Source organism: Halictus rubicundus, chromosome 6 (assembly GCF_050948215.1).
Source record: "Halictus rubicundus isolate RS-2024b chromosome 6, iyHalRubi1_principal, whole genome shotgun sequence".
NCBI classification, from domain to species: Eukaryota; Metazoa; Arthropoda; class Insecta; order Hymenoptera; family Halictidae; genus Halictus; species Halictus rubicundus.
Window position 1 is genome coordinate 8,254,451 of NC_135154.1, and position 24,811 is coordinate 8,279,261.

At 38.1% G+C, this 24,811-nt stretch overlaps 2 protein-coding genes across 4 annotated transcripts; both read left to right on the top strand.

Annotated features, from left to right (window-relative positions):
* Positions 1–4,232: 4,232 nt before the first annotated feature.
* On the top strand, positions 4,233–7,018 carry LOC143354858 (uncharacterized). Its single transcript, XM_076789234.1, has 2 exons — positions 4,233–4,482; positions 5,597–7,018. Exons 1-2 carry the CDS (start codon positions 4,233–4,235, stop codon positions 6,556–6,558), a joined length of 1,212 nt encoding a protein of 403 aa, XP_076645349.1. The 3' UTR covers positions 6,559–7,018.
* A 12,746-nt stretch (positions 7,019–19,764) lies between these two features.
* Positions 19,765–24,192, top strand: Ef1a-f2 (elongation factor 1-alpha F2). 3 transcript variants are annotated; one of them, XM_076789760.1, is made up of 5 exons: positions 19,765–19,915; positions 21,395–21,569; positions 21,661–22,269; positions 22,471–22,746; positions 22,960–24,192. In XM_076789760.1, the coding sequence occupies exons 2-5, from the start codon at positions 21,426–21,428 to the stop codon at positions 23,317–23,319; spliced, it is 1,389 nt and encodes a 462-aa protein (XP_076645875.1). In that variant the 5' UTR covers positions 19,765–19,915; positions 21,395–21,425; the 3' UTR covers positions 23,320–24,192. The 3 variants fall into 3 exon arrangements, with proteins under 3 accessions (XP_076645875.1, XP_076645876.1, XP_076645877.1); XM_076789761.1 differs by having other exon boundaries at positions 19,902–19,993; XM_076789762.1 differs by lacking the exon at positions 19,765–19,915 and adding an exon at positions 21,105–21,253.
* The last annotated feature ends 619 nt before the right edge of the window (positions 24,193–24,811 follow it).

Consider the following 24,811-nt stretch of genomic DNA (forward strand, 5'->3'; position numbering starts at 1 on the left):
ATGCCTCTAGCATCCTGGCATAAAAGCAATTTTTAAAAGCGATCGACGTGCTGTAAACCTGAAGACGTGTCGCGTCGACTAAAGCCTGGTTCTGACGTGAACCGAACAGCATTTTATGACGTGATTGCATCAGTATGGACGGGCACAGCGAACCTACTACCGATTCCACCGATCACCGTCATTCGTCGTGCTAATAGCAAACTTTTTTCGGAACCGGAAATTACTGTGCACAGAATAACACTCTGAAATCTTCATTGAAACAATACATACATTTTCACTATCAATTGCTAGTCGTTCTTGGCTCTTCTAGGTCGATTATGAATTCAGAATTCTACCTGTTCCATAATTGTAACTCAGAAGCGAGTGAAGGAATAAACAATTAAAGAATTTGCTATAAACTGAACGTACTATAACTCACAATCAGCTTACTATAATCTTTTTACTCTGACCTTTTACTCTGACTTTTTATTCCGAATTCTACTTGTTCTGTAATTTCAACCCTTGCTCGTGTACATACAGTGTGAGTCAGTAAGAAACTACCATCTAAAATAATTCGTCTGTTGGTTGTGTCAAAAAACTTTTTAATGGATTACGTAACATTGTAAGGGGATGAGTAAAATTCGATTTTTCTGTATCTCATTTTGTCCGAGGTATCAAGGTGACCTTGAGATTTTTCAAGGTCAATGCAACTTTGTCTTGACACCACGTCGTCACCGATGGAGGGACGAATTCGGCGTAACACTTAAACAGTCGCAAACTTGTTTTAGTAAAAATTAATAACACAAATAATTGTGGGAAACTCATTGGCGTGTAAAGGTTGTAAATTCTACGATTTTTAATGAACGTAACCATAACCGGGAAATGTGCTCTATTCAGTAAAATGTCTGATACTCTCAGCTCGTGTTTCACCGGAATAAAGAAGGGTATCGGTACTCAAAATAAGCAAAAACAAAGTCCGCATAAATCGTCTAAGGCGAGCGAGGTTCCTGCGCCCATGCCAATCGGTCATTCAATAGGTATTGACATAGTTGTAATGCAGATGAAACTGCAGATCTTTTGCATCTGCTTGGTTCCCACTTAAAGAAGGATCTGCCTAACCGACCCTACAGGTAGTAAATCGGCGTATCAACATTCAACCTCGCAGCAGGTAACTGATTTAATAAATAGAACACGTTGTACATTTTCCAAGTATCCGTTTGACATTCCCGTTGCAATCTGTTGACATTGAATATCATAATATTCCCTTGACGGCGCCATAACTCTTGACGACGGCCTGCATGCATACTTATTAATTTATGGCCTGCGTGTGTAATAAGTCATTTTTAATGGCTGTGAACGGGAGTTCCAGTTTCCATGAGGTGAGTGCTTGGTCCTCGTTGTCTTTCGACGATGACTATAGGCGCCTCCATCGAGTTGCCTCACGAATGACGGTGATCGTCGGATTGTCTGTTTGTTGAAGATGATCTGTGTCCAATATTTAAGTGTTTGTAACTAAAACCGAAGCGTAATTAAGCTTAATAGCTTCACAGTTTCATCATTTTGTTGTCCTCGTCTTATTTCATCATGTAGAATCAACCCTAACATTTCTTCTTACGGCTAAACCACTCTCTACTCGCCCGTTCCCCCAATCTCTTTTTATGCTTGATTGATGAGATCAATTTGACAATTGATATGGGATTGTTTGAATTAATTATTCACCAAACAGCTTGCGCCCCAATTGCAAAATCTGTAATGGACATTATGATCAAGGGAGGCCTGTGAACAGGACAAACAATTTTTTTAATGAAATCATGGAGAAATATAGGACACGATGTATGCAAATGAGGCCCTGAAGACTGGTAATGTTTCATCATTGTTGTAAAAAAATCTGTAAAATATGAAATGGGCATTGTTAACGAAGGTGGCTTGTAAACGGGACAAACAATTGTTTTTTTTTTCATGAAATCATGGTGAAATATAGGACATGCTATATGTAATTATAACCCTGAAGACTGTAAATGCTTTGCCTATAAAGCCTCCCATAAGCAGCCTCCATTATCAAGGCAACCAAAACGTTAAACATGGCGCCATCTATTGCCTTCTGCTTCCAGCGCGAGAATTTAAATTCTCTGTTAATGTTGATGCTACCTTTATTAAAAATACTTGCAAATCTGTCGGCATTTATAGCGTTTACACTCAATTTTTAAATTTATATTTCATTATTTCCGTGAAGAACATTTTAATCAACGAAATAAATGCCTCCTTTGGACGCAATTTGATGATAAATCAAATAATTATGAAATTAATTCCATAGCATGTACATATATAAAATTCCAATATAAGATTGTTAATTTTTAAAGTCTAATGGCGCAGCGAGATTTTAAACGCGAAGAAAATAAAAAACGATCCTGTTTGCGGCCTCACAATAATTCATTATATTGATATTGTAGATTGACTGACCCTTCTATACACTTCCTTATATTTGCATACATATTATATATTCGTTTCATGGTAAACACTATATAATATTTATAGGAATTATTGCAAGTTTCTGTGTTACAATTTATATATTATAAATATTGAGCAAAGGTGTAAATACACAAAATATTAAAGGTTCTTTAAATGTTAAAGAGTTGACGCTTTAAATGAATGTATTTGAAACTTAATATTAATTTTTCAGTGTTTAAGTAAACGCGTTTTAAATGTATTGTCGTGATGGTTAGTAGGTACATGAGAGTATAAACAGTGTATACCTGATTGTAAGTAGGTAAATGATACTTACTCTGAAAAAACAAATAGAGTATTCAGGTTCTGAACAGGACGTCTGTAAATAAAAAGTTGCGTATGCGTTTGAGATGCTTGTTTAAAGTCAGTTCTACGTTTTTTCATCTTTCAAACACATAATTCGTTGCTATTTACGCAGAAGAACATTGTGCGTCATTCATTTTGTTTCTTACGTTACCATTATGCATTTTCATAACATTCTAAAAAATGTATGGAAAATAGAACTACAATCAATAAGAAGTTAAAGAATGATCGAAAAATAAAATTAGTTATCGCATCATGAGTAGTTATGGCAATCACTATTACAAGCATACACTAAAAATATAAATGTTTACACGTCATAATTTCATTTAGTTCGTACACTTTCTATGACCGAAAAATTCTAATCATCCCTTTACAATATCGATAGAGTAATTGAACTAGAACTACCCAAAACGCCAATTTGGTTTCCGTTTCTCAATTTTCACCAATAGGAGATTAGCGTGTGAAGGGACTGTACACTCACCGAAAATTAATCCTCATCCGCCTCTTAGGTCAATTTAACACGTCAACTTGAGACCAAGGTGACAAATTAAGCTCGTAAGATGAGGAACGGATGAGGGTTAATAAAGGAACTCTAAATCTGCACTTCAAACAATAAGCACATAGAATATAAGAATTGAACGCACTGCTTCGATATACATATCCAAAAAGTATTTGAACTAATTAAATACACCAATCTCGAGAAATCGTCCATATTTGAACTGTGAGAATTTCGTTAAAAAAAAAAATACTACAACAATATAATGGGACTCATTTTAAAGCTTGAAGCCTCCTCTTTTGCTATCTATCTATATAGAAGATATTTTTTCATGATTGAACGACTGGGGAACTGAAGACAATTTTCTGGTCCAAAATGTTGACATGACATTGTTTATTAGACAAGTAAATATTATCGGAATTATATTTGGTATCATTTTTATTCGAAAAATGCCACGAATATGTTGGTGAAAGTCCCGTAAAAAAATAATGTAAAGTAAAGAAGTTTTGTTATTGGATTAGTAGTGGTCTCACACAGACACACCTAACCCGAATTATGTTTACACTCCTCGTCGACCGAGACCACTCGAGCTCCCGATATCCTTTTCTACATTCGGCAGTGTATCAAAAAACAGTATCTTCTATCCTATAATTGTCCCTGGTCAGACCCGCGTTTTGGACATACATCGTGTAGACATGTACGTTTACATTTTTCTACAACCGAGGTCACTCGAGTTCCGCTGTCCATTTCTACATTCGGCAGTGTACCAAAGAATAGTATTGTATCTTCCATCCGATATATGTCCCCGGCCAGACCCGTGTTGTGGACATATATCGAGTAGAACTTATATATCGCTGTAGTTCAAATATTGGGAATTTCTCGAGAATCGGAAAGGGTTCGAATGCATTTTGGGTGGACTGTATATTAAAATGACTGTTTGTCTGTAGGGATGACTTATAACAGCATGACGCAGCTGGTGAGCGACGGTACGGGACCGTTGTTGGATACCTACGAGACGTTGCTGGCCGAGATCAAGCGTCTTCGGAAACGTCTGATCTGTTTGGAATCGGAGAACGCGGCGACGAGCGTCAAGCTGAACCAACAGCACCGGGAAGTGAAGCATCGATTAGCGGAAATTGAAATGCAGATTCAGACCGGAAGCTCGTGGAGCGTGGAAGACAACGAGAGGAATCGGGAGAGTAGCATTTAACAAGAAACAAGGCCGCGAGAGCGCGGCAAAACTAAAACTGGGCGAATACGGCACTACTTGGCGGACGCCACCGACAATAGGTAGGTTTCTTCTATTTATACTCATTCCGTTTCGCGGTTAGGTCAAAGGAAAAATCAATCGAAACAATCAGGAGCTCCGCTTTGCTTCGTTTCATCCTCTATTTATACGACGTTCTTTCTAGCAAAACACAATTCTTTGAGACCTCCGTCGGCCATGAATCGTCGCTAATAGTACACTTCGAGAGCAACAAATACTTACATATTTTTTAGATCTACTAGCTTTCGTCGGGACTCTTTGACGACTAAAAAACACTTTAGGCACTGAACCAAATTTTATTTAAAGAGCGATTTCTCAAAAATTTAGAGTAATAACATATTTACTAAGCTGAATATGTTTCTAAAAGTTGTTGAATTTGTAAATATATTTAAAAAATAGTAAAAAAAGCAAATATCACTTCGATATCTTTAATAGTTTAGAACTTACACCAAAATGTCACGAAATTTCGTGAGAAAAGTATATTCTGGTATAGTCTGGTATATTCAGGTATATTTTAGTATATTATGGTATATTCTGGTATATTTTGGTATACCTTGTATATTCTGGTATAATCTGGTATATACTAGTATATACTAGTATATTCTGGTATATTTTGGTATATTCTGGTATATTTTAGTATATTCCGGTATATTCTGGTATATTCTGGTATATTGTGGTATATTCTAGTATATTCTGGTATATTCTAGTGTATTCTGGTATATTCCGGTATATTTTGGTATATTCTGGTATATTTTAGTATATTCCGGTATATTCTGGTATATTCTGGTATATTGTAGTATATTCTAGTATATTCTGGTATATTCTAGTGTATTCTGGTATATTCCGGTATATTCTGTTATATTCTAGTATATTGTGGTATATTCTAGTATATTCTGGTATAGTCTGGTGTATTCTGGTATATTCTGGTATATTCAAGTATATTTTAGTATATTCCGGTATATTTTGATATATTCTGGTATATTGTGGTATATTCTAGTATATTCTGGTATATTCTGGTATATTCTGGTAGAATATAGAATTTCTAGCGTACGACGCGGCAATAGCGAAATGTCTGAGCAACGTTGACCGATTTCCTTCTAGATACACCGGGGAGGATCAAGAAGAGCCGGAGGGTGCCCGGATCTCGGGCCGATCGAGCGACACGAAGTCGATCGGCAGCCTCAGTCAGCACTTCTTCGAGAGCGACGAGGACGAGAAGTTCTTCGGGACGTGCAACGGGTACGCCTCCCAGCCGGGCAGCAAATCAAACTTGTTGCTATGTAGTGAGTGCGACCAGAAGTCTCGAACTTGCACGTACAGGCCGCAAACGCCCGGCTCGTACAGCAGCCGGTACGTGGAGGAGCGTTTCGACGATCAGCTTCAAACACCGGGTACCTCTCGGTCGTACAGAAGCCCGGTCCGCGGGTCGTCGCCTCAACCGTCTCAGCGGGATCAGGAGACGAACGGGCAGAGCTCCTCTCAGAGTTCGTTTTGCTGCGAGCAGGAGTATCAGGTTCGTCAGGGCTGGTCGAAGAAGCACGAGCAGGACTCGAACGGCCACGACCACTACCGGGACAAGCTCCTCGACCAGGAGGACGAGCTGTGCGAGCTTTGCCACGGGAACGGTCGGGAGCCGCAGTGCGAGCACTGCGATTGTTCCAGCGACGGCAACCTAATCTGCTTCCAGTGCGAGAGGGACGAGAGCTCGTCGAACGGCCGAGTTTGTCCTCGTTGCGAGGCCGGCGACAGAGGGATGATCTCCGGTAAATCGAGATCGCAGAGGGCTGCTGCATCCTCCAGCGACGAGGGAAAGTATCCGGTGGACGCCGTGGTGAAGATCCAGGTGAACGATCACGCCATGGACGGGGACTCCGACGAGACGACCGACAACGACGTATCCGGAGGTCAACACCATCACAGGAGCCCCGTCGAACGGCTAGACACCATAGTCGAGGTGAAGGAGTCACTGCCAGTGAGGATGACGAGGAAAATGGGGGTACAAAGATAAATCGAACTGACGGAGGATATTTCAATTACGCACCTGGCCAGGACTACTGGTCTTCTTCCCTGTAAATAAACACGGTTACGATCACCGCGGTTGAGCTACGGGGTTCGCCGATGGCGCATGGAGAGTATTGTTGAGATTAGAGTACCGACGGTTCACTGTAGACACCGGTCCCAGTAGCGTTGTGCCAGTCCCGCGATCACCGATCGACGTACACGATAGGCGCATGTATTTGTAGCGTACTGCTGTCATATTGTTATACTATCGTACTAATCTGAGCTAGTAGTATTCATAGTGTACTACCGTAAACTTTTTATACTCTAATATGCATCGTTTATCACATTTTATTTTATCCGGTTGCTTGGCTGTCGGTTTGGCGAAAGAATAAAAACGCCAGAACAATTTCAAACTTCTGTTGCATTAATTTCAGTCTATTGAGATTATTAAGAAAGGAAATAAATTATCCTCTGGCACCTGCTCGCTGCAATTGAAGTATTTTTAATTTGCGTAAAGATCTGCATACTAATGATTACATTAAAGTAATATACCAACAGTGAATCGAAAATTTTTCACTATTAGATTTTGCAATTTTACATTTAAAATTGGTGATAGCAATTTGATCATCTTAACAAGTAAATCAACTTTCTTAAGAAAAGAGTGAAGGTATTTGATTCGCCCAGTTAATAATAAATAAAAGGCAACAGTATTAAACTTTAATTAATTCGGCAATGTATACAGAGTGTCCCAAAAATGTACTCCCTTGAAGGAAGTAATTCCTAAGATCATTTGAAGAAACTTTTCCTTGGCGAAAATGTTCTCCGTGACTCCGTTGAGGAGTTATTAACGAAAAACGCGGACCAATCACAGCGCTGCTACGGCGAACAGATTCCGGCTCAGCCAATGCCAGCGGCCCGCTCAACGGGACCTCTTGCCTGATTGGTCCATGTTTTTCGTTAATAACTCCTTAACAAAGCGGTGGACAACATTTTTGCAAAGGGAAAATTTTCTTCAAATGAGCTCGGGAATAATTTTTTCGACTCTCTGTTGAAGCTATGATAAGAATAGCTCTGAAAAGCTATGCAAGCTTTTCGAAATGATCATATTATAATGAAATATTTACGAATGAACTGTGACAAAATTTTTCTTAAAATCTTCGAAACAATGATCGAAGAATTATCCGATCCTGGCAACGAGAACAGTGCATTTGTTATTGAACAGAAACTTCGTACACTTTCGTAGTTACGGAACCACTTTTAATTTTATGTTCCGTTTCACAAGAACTGTAGAATTTTAGTACGCAAGGAAAACTTCCAGGCATAAAGGATTTTTATTCCTTTCGTTTCTGCGTGGAAATCTCGAGGAGCTCCTGTCCAAGAATTCGAATAATAAAAGAAATGAAACAGAAAAAAAGATTTGAACAATAAAAGAATTTTTCTTCTGAAGTGTAGAAAAGAAGCTAAACAAATAGAAAACGATTTGGACGGAAAAATTATTTTTCATACGTTCAATTCTCACGCGTTTAATTATACTTTCTTCCTTTCAAAGACTGCTGAATACAATGCTTTTCTAACACTTAGCATCGCTCATTATTTTCTCACCCTTGCGGAGAGAACTTATACTTTTCACGATAATTTTCAGAATTTTTCAAGAAACTTCTAACGACGCAAAAAGTCCATTACAAACCACTTTTCTCGCAATTTCTCCCACGAAAAAATATATGCAAAATTCTACACTTTAAATAATAAAGTGATATGAACATTTTTTGAAATTTTTCACGTTTCTCGACACCCACAAATTACGTTCTGTCACGTTGTAGTTTCAAAAAATTCAAGCAAATACTGTAGGATTTATAGAAGCATAACGAAAAACATGACAATCTCAGTTTGTCACAAAGGGTTCATATTTGCAGTTTTATCCTGTAAAGCATTTGCAATAAAATCAATACTACACCGTTACAGAACCGATACAATAACTCTTTCAAACTGATGTGGAGTCACGATAAAAGTGATATACAGTGTATGAAAAAAATAATCGACCGAAACAGATAAAATAAATGTTAGATTGAAAAAGATTGTGGTACCAGCAAAAATTACAACAACTCCTGCTAATAAGAAATCCTGCCTTTCGAATACATTGGTTGCTCGTGGTAATCGAAACCATAATCGAAACTGATCTACACTTTCGATTCTTCGGAAATGTAACGAGAACCGAAATCAATATAGAGTTATTTTCAATCTCTGCTTCGAATAACAAAAAGAATTTGAACGGTAAAACCTGTTCGATTCATTTGTAAATGTTTCATAAGTCAAGCAAATAATATAATATAAATAATATAATAAATAATAACATATTTATATTAGGTATTAGTGTCTGAGACACCAATATATATCGTTTGACATTATTAGCGAGTTACAAATGCCAAATTTTTCTTAACAAACACTTTTGTCAAAGATTTTTATGCAAAATAAAAATTATCTGCATTAACTTCAAAACACAGAAGCCATACTGACGTTTATTTCTTTTCTTAATAATTCTAGTAAGCTGAAAATTTTACAACAGTGTTTTTAAATTCTTTAGATTATGGTTTTATATTTTTGATCTACTAATTTTTTCATAAATGCATAAAATCCGCAATCTAGCGATTTTAATATGAACACTTAACAGGAGTTTGACTGCAGTGATTCATAAATCGACCTAAATCGATTTTTTAAAAAGATTAGATTGCATTTTCGTATTTTACGTACACCAAAACAAGTACTTTCTAACAAAAATAAAACGAGATTTCCGTTTCTCATGATAAAAAATATAAATTGCCAGTTCATTTTACCATGCATCAACTAACCGATGTTTTGCAATAAAGATTGCTATAATTAACAAAACAGATTAGCGACAGGTAAAGGCAAAGGTGAATAGAAATTACAAAGTGGTAAGCTGAGATAACATTTGATAACTACTACTCGCTCAATTGATAAAGAAAAAAAAAGGAGATGGTTGACGAAGCGACTGACCAATAATCAACAACGACACTCTCCATCCAAAACGAAACAGAGAGGAGTGTTACTGCGCCGCGAAACGAAAACCTATTATTGATTTTATCGTCGCGTTAGTTTCCCACGATGATCCCCCGGATCGTTCGACATCGAAATTTGTTCGTCGTGCGAAACGCGTTCGGCGCCGTAGCTCGACTCGCGTGTAAATAAACTGCCAATAAACCTTATATCGTAGGGCTGTATAGATTTAATAAGTAATCCGTAATAGTTAAAAGTGCTATGTGAGTGTGAATCCGAGTCGAAGAAAGAAACTAACGTCGGAGAGATGTAAGAATGAAAGAGAGTGAAGAGAGAGAGAGAGAGAGAGAGAGAGAGAGAGAGAGAGAGAGAGAGAGAGAGAATTTTACGTTCGACACGTGCTGTGTCGCCATGAGCTAACAATAAGATGCGTGATGCAACGATCGACACGATTCCATGCGCGACTTTTAGAATGGATTTGTGCAGAAATCGTACTCATTTGAACCTATACTCGTTTCCCCATTCCTCGCCAATTAGCCCTGGACGTTCCTTTGTCTTATTGTTAGGTAAGATGCATTGCTGAAGTATTTAGATTAATGGGAAATCGAACGTGCTTCCGACTTTCTCGATAGGAAATCGAGTTTCGAATAAAACGGTTCTTGATACAGTGAATTCTCGATATATGTCGCCGAGGCCTGGGTGATAATTGTCGCGGAATTATCCCCACTGCCGCGGAGTATGTACTACCCAGTTATCCGAATCTGTTTCGAGCAAATTTTGCGCAATGTTTGGGTCACACTTTGCGAGCCTAAATTGCTTAGTGGGAGTAAAATGGTTAAATGATTTTTATGCAGCAATAAAACGAATTTAAAACAGCACCTGATTTACAAAGTAGACATGCTGAAGAGATTAAAATATCATTAATAAAAAGACGAAGAATCGAATGCGGATTAGGTAACTCTGTCAAAAATTGTTAGAAAGAAATTCGTTATTTTTTACTAACAGAACAGCGAATTTTATGTGCCTATTCATGATAAAAATAAATAGGCGAAACACAAAGCAGTAAAAATATCAGAACTATTTAACAATTCAATTGCTATTGATAATTCAATTTCAAGTAAACATTTTTTATTCAAAAATGTACTAACATTTTTAAAGACAGTATGTGCAATCGAACTATTTTACTCGGAATCACGTTTCCTGTCGAATCCCCTAAACGGAAGCACCGATTCAAGCACGCGTTTTGAACGCAAAATCACTCGGGATAGTTGAAAAGTAATTAGCGTAATTTTGAATCAACTTTGATTTTCGCGTAATCTGAGTAATTGTTTCAATCTGATTGAAACCGACCTGCTTCGAGCAGCTTGTTACAGTAAAGTCTTGATCTGAGCCCGATCCTCGGGTCCGTGCAGTGACATAGATCGTGTAGGTCGACCGGGCGGCCGAAGGTGCACTACATACCGTCAATTAGACCACTAAATACGGTTCAGATTATATCGTGTTTAGTGTCATTTTAATCAGAAAAATTCCACGAATAAGTTAACGAAAGTTCCATAAAAAAATAATGAAAAATAAAGAAGTTTTGTTAAATGGATTAGTAGTGGCTCACACCGAAATACCCAACCGGTATCGAATTACGCGGCATGATTACCCTACTCGACCTTCTCGAGCTCGAGCTTCTCGCGAACTATGCCCGCCAGTGGAGGGGATAAGCGAACCGACTAAGATCATGTAGCTCCGTTCGGCTTAGATCAAGACTTTACTGTAGTTTCGTCCCGGTTCGAGCCGATTTGTCAGTCATATTGATCGCATAAATCTACGGGAAGAAACTCGACTTCGTTTACCACGATGTTCAGTATCTCACGGTGTTTCGAATAAAAGTCGACTAATTGAGATTTATACACAAATCCATTGTAACTCATGTTCGGGACCAACTAAAAACCACCAACCACCATTGCTGCTGATTTTTCCGTTCTCACTTCCGGTCGCTGTGTTTCGCATACTGCATCCTTGTACGGAATATGAAAATAGTGCAGAAAATCTGTATTGTCATCAGAATCAGTTACGTTCCATTCGAATCTCAAAACTGCATTTTTGTACACCACCCATTTCGAGTACTAATGTGTAACTTTAAAAGAAAATCAATATGACAAAGAAATAAACAAGGTTTCTCCAAACTTAATTTACACGGGAAATTTAATCTCGCTATTTTCACTTCCTGGTACCGTTTTCCCTTTCGGAAATGGATGGGAAAAACTGCGAACGAATCGTATCGGTAAACGAATGTAATCGAAACGAATAGCAGTACAGTTTCTCGCTCTCGAGCCAACAAATTATTTGTTCAAATTGCGAAAATTATTCAATATCGTACAGAGTGGATCCAACAAGTATTTGAAAACTAAATATTTTTTGGATTTACTGTGTATCTAGTGAGTCAACGTAGAATTTTTCTTTGTGGCATCGTCATTTATCTACCATTAAAAGAACAACAACAACGACGTCGCAGCTGAAGCTGTAAAAAGTATTCGCGCGTTCTTCCGTAATCATTTCGAAATTCGATACACGCATCTGCTCCAACGACAGTGAGTTTTGTTTTCATACTCGAAGTAAAGTCTTAGTGTAACGATATCACCGATAGAATAATAATCTAGATGACCAAATAATAATCGCGTCGACGAGTAAACGAGGGGCTGATATACAAAACGCTGTTTCAGGAACTGACACAATTCTGCCGGTCATAATACTCGACAGCGTTGATTGCATTCGGTGAACAATGCGGGGGAAGCTTGACGATGCAAAAAAGTTTTCTATGTACAATGATTATCCGAATATTACACACCACCGATAACATAGACAGTCTGAGTATAAATAATTCCTGAGATTCTCAACGAAGTGTCTTAAATAAAAATATAAGTATCTAGAGGATATGGGATTTTCCTTTGTTCTTTCGCAATTACTGTTTCCGTGTCCGATAGTTCTCTCGTGATAGTCATCGTTCGCGTCGCACATTCTCGACTTTCGGAGACTCAACTTTTCAAACATCGAGAATTCTTTTTTACGAATTTTTTGAACCACTCGGAAGGCTAGTTAACCCACCGTGTAAAACTGTCTTACAGCTATGCAAATTTGTAAATCTATATGCAGATTATCGTGTTACAGGCTTGACTACATGCTTACAATTCCATGAAAAAAGAAGGTAATAATAATTAGTAACTGTTTGGCATTTTTGTGACGAGCTTAATATTAATTGCAACTGAAGTTTAAATAAAACCATAGGTGTTAGCTATATGGACAGATATGAAAACAAACTTGTTTGTTTATTTGGGATCAACTCGTCGACTCGTCTCGGTGAGTACAATTATCCTGTAAAGTCTTAAATCGGTTTTTTTAGCCCTGTATATCTATACTTGTAGGAGTTTGCAAACTGTACTGTACATACGTATACTGTAATCATTGAAGTTATGTAACTTTTTTTGTAGCTACTGTTTTATATTTTTGTAAATAAGAATATTTAACCATTGGTTGAGACGTTTGATCAAATTGGATAAAAACAATACTCAATACCTTATCTTACAATAAAGTCATGAATATTTCTACAATAATGTAGTATTTCTTCACACAAAAACTTTTCAAAAACATATTTGTAAAATAAAACAAAAATCACAGTTTGATAATCTGCGTATCGATATATACATTCGCGAAATCTGAGACAAGTAGTGTACTAAGAAAAATCGATGACTATTTACCATTTAATTTATATTTATCCGCTTAACTATTTCATATTGCTGTTATCATTGAACAGAACCTTATAGCTAATGTAAATATTATGTATTGAAAATTGGAATTGTAAATTCACCAACTTGTTTTAATTTGCTAATCATAAAAACTGCTGGACCCCATTTTTTTCTATTATGTTATATAATGAAAATTTGAGTCACACCGAAAGACCGAAAGAAAAATTTTAATTTTTTTGATTAACACATAATTTGAAATATGGACAACAATATTTGTTTCCCATCTTATTACAGCATTCAATTTATATTATAATTATATTTATTTATATCCTATTCTAATTATTATTCACTCAGACAACATGCAACAAACGTTTAAATAGTGTGAATCTCGGTGAAACAAAAACATGTAGAATGGTAATTAAACTGTTAAGCTCTCGAAATAATAATATTATCGGTGAATGTACTAAATTCGACGAAAAAAAAAAAGAAACCACTTTCCTCAGTGATTTATGAGTGAACTGAACACGATCACTGCCAAAAACAGGTCCGTTCCTGGGTGCTGCGCTGTCTTAAAGATTTTAAGGTTTTACGTTCTTTTTCAACAAAACAAATGGGATCATTAATGTTTAAGACATTACTTATAGACTAAGCTCTTACAGTAGTAGGTGTGTATAATGGTCGTAGATAGCGATTTATACTAACGAAGTTTGAAGTCACGTTCACATTGCTCGCGGATGAATGAACAAAAATCACGAATGCAACCGACGATGCTGTCGCGCATTTATTTATATTAATTTCCACATAATTACATTATCAGTTTTCAGAAAAGAAAAAATCTTACACCGCTACCGCCGATGCAGTGTCGCCAGGCGAGAGGAGGGGGCACGAATTGAGGGGAAAAGTTAACCTCCCTCTGCCAGTACCGGAGTAAGCACGACATTGGCGGAACGCGTCACGTGACCGGCCGAAGGGTGGGGGATAGCGCGGTGGAAGGGGAAATTAGAGTAGGGGAAGAAGTCTTGATCTGGCGACACTGGGCACAGCTATGGGCAAGTGACTTAGCGAAGTGGGGGTAGCCCGTAGCACAGCCATAACTTGCCGCGTAGCTGTGACTATGCGTGTGACAAATACATGAAGCCTTGCCCGGAGGGGGCGTGGCTTCTTGCCCGCAAGGGGCGTGTCTTCGTGCCTGTCGTTCTGTGTATGCCCAGGGCAAGAATATCGCTGCCCGTACGGGCAGACGCAGAACAGCTGGGCTCTAGAAGTCTCCTTGAAACCTTACGGATTACACCGATATTTACATAAAAATAATGTCAATTTAAAAATGTATGAACGTAGTACTGCCAGATGCAATGATAGTTGGACATAATTTAAAAATGGTTTCCTTTAGATTTAAAGTGATTCCTATAACAATACAGTCTTAAGAATCCATTTACTTGTTCAGCGGAAGTAATCTGTATTATGTAAATAATTAACAAGTTTTTCGAGATCGTTACCAAATGCTGCAAATTCGAAAGTGTTAAATAACAACAACAGTGAAATACATATAATGAAGCAGTCTACAATCTACAATGAAGCAGTTTGATTTTAGTCGGCCGAGACAATTAAAACAGGGATTAGCTTACCAAACGTGCATCGTTCGATGCATTCGTGTTTGCAATGATCGCGGCAGTGTGGACGTGACGAGTTTAGGGTGTCGGCGAACAAAATAGCCAGACGTAAAATTCCCGAGCATCGAGGTACCGATAGTGCTCGGTGGCAGTATCAGCAGTGTAGACGTAGCGTAAGATGTATGCATAAATCGACATCGTAATACGAATGTAAACCGCTCATTGTAATTATGCGAAGAGTTTTTCGGGCACCACGGAACCGTTGAGTTGCTCGCAAACGTGAACAACGTACGCGGATTTAGCAGTGAACGTGTTAAATAAGAAATGTTTTCGGGACGTTTACATTGCACACGTGGCATTTCACTAAATAAATTCGAAATCTCAGGATGTTTAGCTTCGATGTAACGGTGTACAATAAAATATCTGTTTTTGGATATTGTTGCAATTTGTGATCGGAATCGGAACAATAAAACGTACGTGCTTTTTTTTTTCTTCTTCTCGCGAGAACCGAACGTGTTCGACTAATTTCTGGAAAATATCCGAAAGAAATCCACACGTAATTCTCAAGGAAAAATGAATTCTTGGTAACTTCTCGCATGTTCGGATTAGTTCGCTGAATTGTCACTGGACGTGTCTCCGTATTCATTGTTTCACTACCTCTTTACTTATCGCGGCGCTTTAACGTTAAATAAGCTATCCGATTAAACGAAGTGGGAAGTTTCTTAATGAATGGTCACTCAGGAATAAAGTTACAATGTAACGACGATATAGCGATAATGAATATTAACGTTTAGCGAGACTACTTCTTGTAAATATTGAGTGTAGCGTGTAAGTATAAATATAATAACGAATACACAATAACGATAGTATGAATATGTACGAAAGTTGTGTACAGGGTTATTCGAACTGTACGATCGGAGCGAGCACTGTTTTCTTTTTTTCATTAACGATTGTAATATGATTTTAAAAGGATACAAAATAGAAAATCATGCGTTAGAGCAACTAAAAGGATGCACGGTGAAACCTCGATCATCGAAACGGTGGTTAACGATTGTTGGAATTACATTTTTTCGCCGCCATATTCATTTCTTGAAACGAAACGAAACCGTGTTTTATTGCGTACATTAATTTTTTAAAGTTGCAACAATTTTTCTGTTCCGTGGTATTAAACCTAGAAAATTTATTTGAAATGGAAAAAATCTTGAAAGGAAGGAATAAACATTCTTCGATATTTTGATAATACCCGACATGGTATCGAAGACGAAGGAAATGGCGATGTAAACGAAAAAGGGGGAGAAAAGGTGTCTAAAAATAATTCGAGCTCTATCTCCACACGCCGGCGAAGCTTTCGCTCCTTCAAAAACAGTCTCGAAATGGATCGAAGCACAGAAATAACAAAATTAAAAATTTTCCCAAGAAAATTCGACGAAAAATGGAAGCGGTAACTGTAGAAAATTGTTACCATTTTCCCGAAACGTTATTTCTAAACCGAACTATATTACTAAAATACTTTCAAAAAAATTAGTTTCGTGTAATCGAAGATTCACCGTGTGCTTGTTGTTCTTTAGATCGAATTAGCGATGCCTGTCGCGTTAGAGGTTCTCCGATCAAACGCCAACGAGAAATCATCCTGTACAACTCTAGAGCATTATCCCAATAAGAGATAAAAAGCCTGAGATTACGGTGCGTGAATGACGAGGAACATGTGAGAGAGAGAGAGAGAGAGAGAGAGAGAGAGATGAAGCGAAAGTAAGCGTGGTAGAAGTATTAAGCGAGAATTTACTTCCGATTACAGAAACTGACCAAAAATGTCGACATTAAGGTTGCATAACGTTTGTGGATGATCGTGACTTGTGGGAGAGACACACAAATAGAGCAAAACGAACAAAAAAAAAAGAAAAGAAACAAGAAAACTGTCACGACGAAACACGGCTGGAAACCATGCGATTATCAATTACCATTCGCAAGCATGCATCGTGTGTGTTGTGAACTATACATATAACTTACCCGTGAACTACCATTTTTCCCACTCACATATGCACAGATTTTTGTCCATCTCGACACATACATACATACATATTAATATCCGTTTTTCCTCTCCTCAACCAGTTATTTTTAAATTTTCGAAACTTCGCTGCGCCGCTCCCGTGTGCGAGTGTTGTACAATCGGATGTCAGTAGAAATTCACAAATATAAATAGACAATTGAACTTGGCGACATGTTTTCTTTCACAGACCCACCGAACCATACTAATTAACAACGAACCTACTGAAAGCGACCGACGTGTAATGAAGGTGGAAAAATTTGGTTACAGTCGAAGTAGACAATTTTTATTTTGCATGAAGATTTGCAGTCTAGTTATAAAATAAAACTGCGTTAATTTCAACAACAGCAATATTCGCGTTAGTAACAATTTTCTTATGGTTTTCTTAAGGAATTTGTCTTTCAAAAAATAGAGACGTGACATGATGAAAAGTAAGTGCACAATGCTATAATTTTACAATTTTATAATTTTTTAATGGTATTTAAAAAATCAAAGAATTGGATACACTGCTACAAAGTTAAGAAAATCATAGTTTTCTGAGAGACGCTTCATCCACCTCTATTCCGAGATGTGTGTTTATTACCGTGGAATGTTCTTTATGAATCAGCATACGCAATTACAGTAGGTCAAATTGAAATCATCAACACAGGCCCCGCTGACACTGTTTTCGGCGAAAACAAGTTTGACAAACATCAGCGTTGACCATAAATATCTTCAACTCCTTGTCTTATCGAGCCACAGACGTTTCGAAGATCTCGAACCGACAATGATGACGAACTGATAATTAATAGATATGAATATTAACGTTAATAAACTGAGTAGAGGATCCGATCTGAAATAAATGAATTATTTACAGTTGGACCTTAGTGACGCTGCATTTTTTATATTTCTAATATTTCAAGGTAACAAGGCTAATGAATAGTGTTTGATACATAAGTCTCGGTATATGTATACATACATCGTTTTACGAGGAATTGATCTAACCGGAAGTTTCTTTGCGCAATCACGAGCGCCGTCGATATGATTGCTTCCGCCGTTGATGGCGTGGTTGCAAGCATGGTTGCCTGCGTTCAGGCGCCAATTCCTTTGACCACGTGTTTCCATAACAACTATACTTTTATATTCAACAGTACCGTTAAACGTAGATAGAACAAATATTATGTAAATTCACTCGGAATAAATGAAACATTGGAATTTTATACTAAACAACAATAGTTCCCATCGATATGAACATGGTAAATGTATATTTCAATTCAATTTGATTAAATTATTTTTTTCTAATTCATTGATATTCAATCATTTTATTTCACTCGATCTTTTCATTTACCCTTTTTCCCATATCAGCAATTAGAGTAACAATTGATCGGAGATAGTGTGGTCTTTATAAGAATATATATTTATTTTATTGTCCTCAATAAAAGAAATTAAAGTATAAACATAATTAGCAACTGTTTCCGAAACACTTATCGTTCTTCTGCGATTACTTCTTCGATGCAACGAAAAAATCGGTAATTCTTCTTATCGAAGTACATGATTAACATTTTGTTTTTGTTTGTTCAGGCTTATCCAACCGTGTGGTTCTCATTTTTTTAGGCATATATTTTGTGCTATGTAAACAACTTTTAACAATTTTATAATATTGGTATGCAGTGTACATTTATGGAATAGCTCGTTTACAACTTTTTAACTCGTAATTTTTCATAAAATTACGAGGACCTTTTCCATATGTATTGGAAAAGTGAATGTGTTGTGTTACTTTGTATAATGCACGTGAATATAATTTCAGAAAATTTGCCTGACTCTTTACAACTTTAAAAAAAAAATTTTCTAATTACATATGCTTGTATAAAACCTCTTTTCTTATTACTAGGTGTAAAAATTGGTGATACAATCCCAATATACTTGGAAATAACCGATCTCGGGTTAGTAACCATCTACGATTGGGAAAATTTGACCTGCATGTCAACGCTCCCATCACATACAAGGAAACGTTACCATTTGAAAGCAGTGGCATTGTGTGCACATAATATGTGTATGCCTGTATACGTACACGTATCTCCCACAGAGTCTTCCTATACCTTCAAACAAATCACACAATCTGTTCATATAGCTCTACAAAACCACGCAATGCAGAAAATCGAACACAATTACCAAATGCTATTTGTTTTACGCTAACAGCAGCCAATTAGTTACTGCTAAAATATAAACGTGGTTAGAATAAAGTATTCCTGATCTCATGAAGCGTACAGAATTGTTTGTGCAACAAACGAATTCGCGTTACAATAACGCTTAATTGCATAAGAACGCATGCAGGCTATCGTTGCATATTCTTTAGTATTAATCTTCATGCGCTGAATTACATCAGAGAGGAGACTGCACCGAGCATAGTTCGAGCAAGACACGTTAATATCGCCTACACGCCTTCTCGCAACGAACGCCGAGAAAAGTGAGTGAGAAAGGAAGTTGAATTCTTTTTCATATCGTTATTCAATACCCGAAGATTCGTGAGATTCAAGGTCACGCCGTTGAATCTCGCGTTACAGATGCATCAATCTACGGTTGAACATTGTGGCCCTACACTCTCTATCTTTTTCTTGATTCCATAGCTACGCATACAACCGTACATCCTGAGAATACCTGTGTGTAACATATATATGTTTCCCGGCACGCCTGTGTGCTGCGTAACCGTAGCCTCGAAACCGTAGCTCCATTTTGTTCAAAGAGTTTCTATCGAAACGATTACGGAAATCGACAGATTAATAATGTTATTGCTAGATGGATATTAGTGGAATTACTTTGCCAGCTTTTCAAGGATAGAAATACCGCGAATAATGTCGACAGAAACCGTTGATTATCCTACAAGTGATCGATACGATGGAGGCGCTGGGTTCGAGATTATGGTTGGGAAGCCCTATGCGCATGTCACTTCACTTCGACGATCTCTTTCTGTCGTGGCATCTGGAGGTGAGTGGTTGTTCGTGGTTTTTACACGGGAGTATAATCCGTCGATTTTATTATCGAGACGGTAGCATCGTACGTCAGGTACAGAATAGAACAACGATCGAAATATCAACGAAATGTGTTGTGACAACAGTTTTGCGGAAATATCATTTTTTATCGGTGAATTGCAACGTTGGAAAAACAGGCGCATGGCCAATCGCCGTTTTAGCCGGCTGTTCGAACCCGCGGACCACATGCTGAACTTTGTTGAAAATCGTTTAACGTGGCCTGTAAAAATCGTGCGATCCTCCGACCGATTGCCGGTCGGATAAAAAATAAAACACTCGCGGTTTACGTAAAGAACGAATTAAAAATTTCGTTCGGCTCGGTTAAAAAGTTCGGAAAAAGCAAATAACCGGATGCAGTATGGCGGACGCTTGTCACACTTGGAGATTCGGTCACGTTCGTGCATCATTGGAGATATCCGTTGTGTAATATTGCTCTTTGTGAGATTCGCAAGCCTTTCGAAAACCATTTCTAAAAACGTACATTCGCGGAACGTAACCAAAAATGAACTGTAATCGGTTTTGTTCTTCGCAAATGGTGTACGCGGACGAACATCATGATCTGCTGGAAATTGTATGCAACGGCGACCTTGTGGGACGACTTGTTCCTAACAATGGAGTTCATTTGCCGCTCTACAATATACCTAACCGGCTCGATTTTTTTCTTCTCGTCGTTACATAAACGATCATTTTTGTGCGAAACGAACAACACATCGAGTGGAATTATTATTATAACGAACAATAAGTGATTAATTCGAACGCTATTCATGGTGCACGTACATGAGACTTATCTTAAATTTGACTGCTCGCTAAGCAACGTTAGTTGATATTTTTCCGAATCTCTAAAATTTTTTAGTATTTCTAAATATCGTTCCGACATCTTCTTGACCAACATTTGCATATACGCTTCGGAATGTGTTAAGAACGCTACTTTGTTAACCTGAGACTAATGCTACGCGAAAGCGGAAAGTTTATCATTATTTTGCCGCAAATTTTAATGCAAAGTAAAACGTCGAATCTGTAAGGGTTAATTGCGGCTCCTTTCATTAGAAATATTACATGTAATTCACAACGTGGCATCATCCGATGCCAAGCGTCAAGGAAATCGTGGCAACGTTGCAATATCTCGCCATCTACAAAATGGCTGCCAGTTCCGTTCTAGAATATTCAGACGTCGCCACGTGTACGGTAGAATAGACACCTGCTGCTTTTCGCGAGTTTTTATTTGTAAATAACGTAGTCGCGTATATATAATTTTGAAATAAGTTAGTTTTGACAAAATTATATATTTTATTAGGTTCGTTATACTCGTATCACTTGCTTTAACACAGTTTAGCGAGCATGTGGTCGACTCGTATAACCTCGATTTATTAACTCGTTTCGTCTCGTTGCTATTAAATAAACGAAGTAATATTAACATTTTTTTGATTGATTGCAGAGATAACCAGTAGTCTCGCTAAACGTTCAAGATGGGAAAGGAGAAGATCCATATTAATATAGTCGTTATCGGACACGTCGATTCCGGCAAGTCCACGACCACCGGTCATTTGATCTACAAATGCGGTGGTATCGACAAACGTACCATTGAAAAATTCGAGAAGGAAGCCCAGGAAGTAAGTTATAAAACATGTAACACATGTAAAAATATGAAGCAAGTATTTGAAAATTCTAACAATACTAACATGTGATTTCTAAAATTTCTAGATGGGCAAAGGTTCCTTCAAGTATGCCTGGGTATTGGACAAACTGAAGGCTGAGCGTGAGCGTGGTATCACCATTGATATCGCCCTGTGGAAATTTGAAACCTCCAAATACTATGTAACCATCATCGATGCCCCTGGACACAGAGATTTCATCAAGAACATGATTACTGGTACATCTCAGGCCGATTGCGCGGTATTGATTGTCGCTGCCGGTACTGGTGAATTCGAAGCTGGTATTTCAAAGAACGGACAAACCCGTGAGCATGCTCTGCTCGCTTTCACTCTGGGTGTCAAGCAATTGATCGTTGGTGTGAACAAAATGGATTCTACTGAACCACCCTACTCCGAAGCCCGATTCGAAGAAATCAAGAAGGAAGTCTCATCCTACATTAAGAAAATCGGTTACAATCCAGCTGCTGTTGCATTCGTACCAATCTCTGGTTGGCACGGAGACAACATGTTGGAAGTTTCTTCCAAGATGCCTTGGTTCAAGGGATGGGCTGTGGAGCGTAAGGAAGGTAAGGCAGACGGAAAATGCCTTATTGAAGCTCTTGATGCCATTCTTCCACCTTCGAGACCTACGGACAAGGCTCTCCGTCTTCCTCTTCAGGTAAGAATCGCTGTAATAGACAGTAGCATTAAACTGGGGTTTTCTTTTCATGATGATAACTTCTATTACTCATTCGCGGTTTCCACCGGAGGGTTTTTCAATCCGTTGATGGCCAGAGGTGTCTGACTAAAATAATAAATTTCCAAAAATTGTCAATTGTTTTAGAACGAAATATTAAGAATGTTTGCTATTTGATTACAGGACGTATACAAAATTGGAGGTATTGGAACAGTACCCGTCGGTCGTGTCGAAACTGGTCTCCTGAAACCCGGTATGGTCGTCACATTCGCACCTGCTGGTCTCACCACTGAAGTTAAGTCCGTTGAAATGCACCACGAAGCCTTGACGGAGGCTGTTCCCGGCGACAACGTTGGTTTCAACGTGAAGAACGTGTCTGTTAAGGAATTGCGTCGTGGTTACGTAGCTGGTGACTCGAAGAACAACCCACCTAAAGGTGCTGCTGATTTCACTGCACAGGTAGGTCCTCCACGAGTACACATAGAAAATTTGCTACGGTTATTAGAACAATTGGCATAATGATGAGAAATTGTATACTTCATTCGCGGTTTCCACCGGAAGGTCTTTGTATCTGCTGACGGCCGAAGGCGTCTGAATGCTGATCACAATGCATTCTTTTAATACAATTATTGAAGGATATTGTCTTTAATTTTATGCTTCTATTTCGCGCAGGTTATCGTGCTGAACCACCCTGGCCAAATTAGCAACGGATACACTCCAGTGTTGGATTGCCACACTGCCCACATCGCCTGCAAGTTCCACAAAATCATCGAGAAGTGCGACCGTCGTACCGGAAAAACCACCGAAACCGAACCGAAAGCCATCAAATCCGGAGATGCTGCTATCGTCACGCTTGTCCCGAGCAAACCCATGTGTGTCGAGGCTTTCCAAGAATTCCCACCCTTGGGGCGTTTCGCCGTTCGTGACATGCGTCAAACGGTGGCTGTAGGTGTCATCAAGGCCGTCACCTTCAAGGACGCCACGGGTGGCAAGGTCACCAAGGCTGCAGAGAAGGCCCAGAAGAAGAAATAACTAGTTTCCGTACATATGTATCCCAAGATGGGCGTCGGCGTATAGTAGCTGGAAAGTAGCTTACCTTCTTTCTTCATGTTCCTCGTGCGAGAATGGCAACATATCGCTTTCATCGCGGACTACGATGTTACCTATGAAATCACAGCCAGTGATTAAGAATAACAGGATTATCAAATATTCCCGGCGGATGGCTTTTCGTGCACATGAAATAGCACGTTCCTCTAACTTCTTTTACATTCGTTTGTTCCGTTTGTCGAAGTGGTTGCGCCGTCATTTTTCCCATCGCAAAGAATTTCGTAGGAAAGGTCGGCAGCCGACGATGGCAAGCCTCGGTGAGCCATCTCTCTCGTTTCTCTACGAGTTCCATGGCAAAAGAAAGTAAACTACGTGAGCTACTCCTAACATCTGTTTCACAAGAACATCTCAACAGACATCATAATTTAGCTCGGCTTAATTATATTTTCTAATTATTATACGGAAATAAATCCTATATCTGCGATATTCGAGAAATTTCATTATTATTTTTTGTCGTCGTTATTACTAATTATTCATCATCATCCTTATCGTATAGATTTCTCAGTAAAAAAGGATATTTTATTTTTAATTGGCATGTGACATTCTCATCATAAAAAGAAAAGAAAAAACTATCTTATACGTCGGCGCGAAAGTAAGCAGCGAGAAACACACACAAGCGATCGGTAGTTCCAGTGCTGATTTAATTGGGGGAAATGGGACCTGCTTTTTTATTACTTTTCAATTACCTGACTCGATAAGGAATTGAAGTGCTGGAAGATATATACACGAAACACTTTTTCTACGAAATATTTCTTTACAAATATACCTTTCCTTTTTACACTTTCTACATTGAGAAAAGGGAGTATGTGCGAAGATACGATTGGTCTGCAACGGTTCAATACTTTTGCCCCGCGTTTCTTCCTATGACCGAGATTGGTTAACAACGGTTTTCTGTACATACCTATAAATAACAGTAATAACGAATGAAAGTGAATAAAAGGAGCTACCGAAACAATTAATAATTCATTTGTCCAATAATGTCCAACATTCTATTCCTCCCAAGTGTTCCTCTATTTTTCTTTAACGAAGTTATTGAAACGAATTCCAGCAATTTTACCGTCTTTAGAGAAGCTTACATGAGTTAGCTTTTAAGAACTAATAATCTAGGGAATTAAAAGATTTACAATTATTTTTTCTACTGTGGCGAGGACAGGTATGAGAATTCAGTGGGAGTGACTTGTGTGAACTACTTTTCTCTTGTGGACTGTAACACAGAAGCTAATGTTTTTAAAAACACTTGAGATTTATAAATTACGCAACGGAAAACATGTGTATCGAGATACGCAAATTGTGTTACTGGAACATTGTACAATTCACGTTAGAGAACGCAAGAAATATAATTGTATACAGTATACAGTATGCAAAATGTATTAAAAATAAGTAAATATGGTAAAATATGCATACGTACAATATGTAA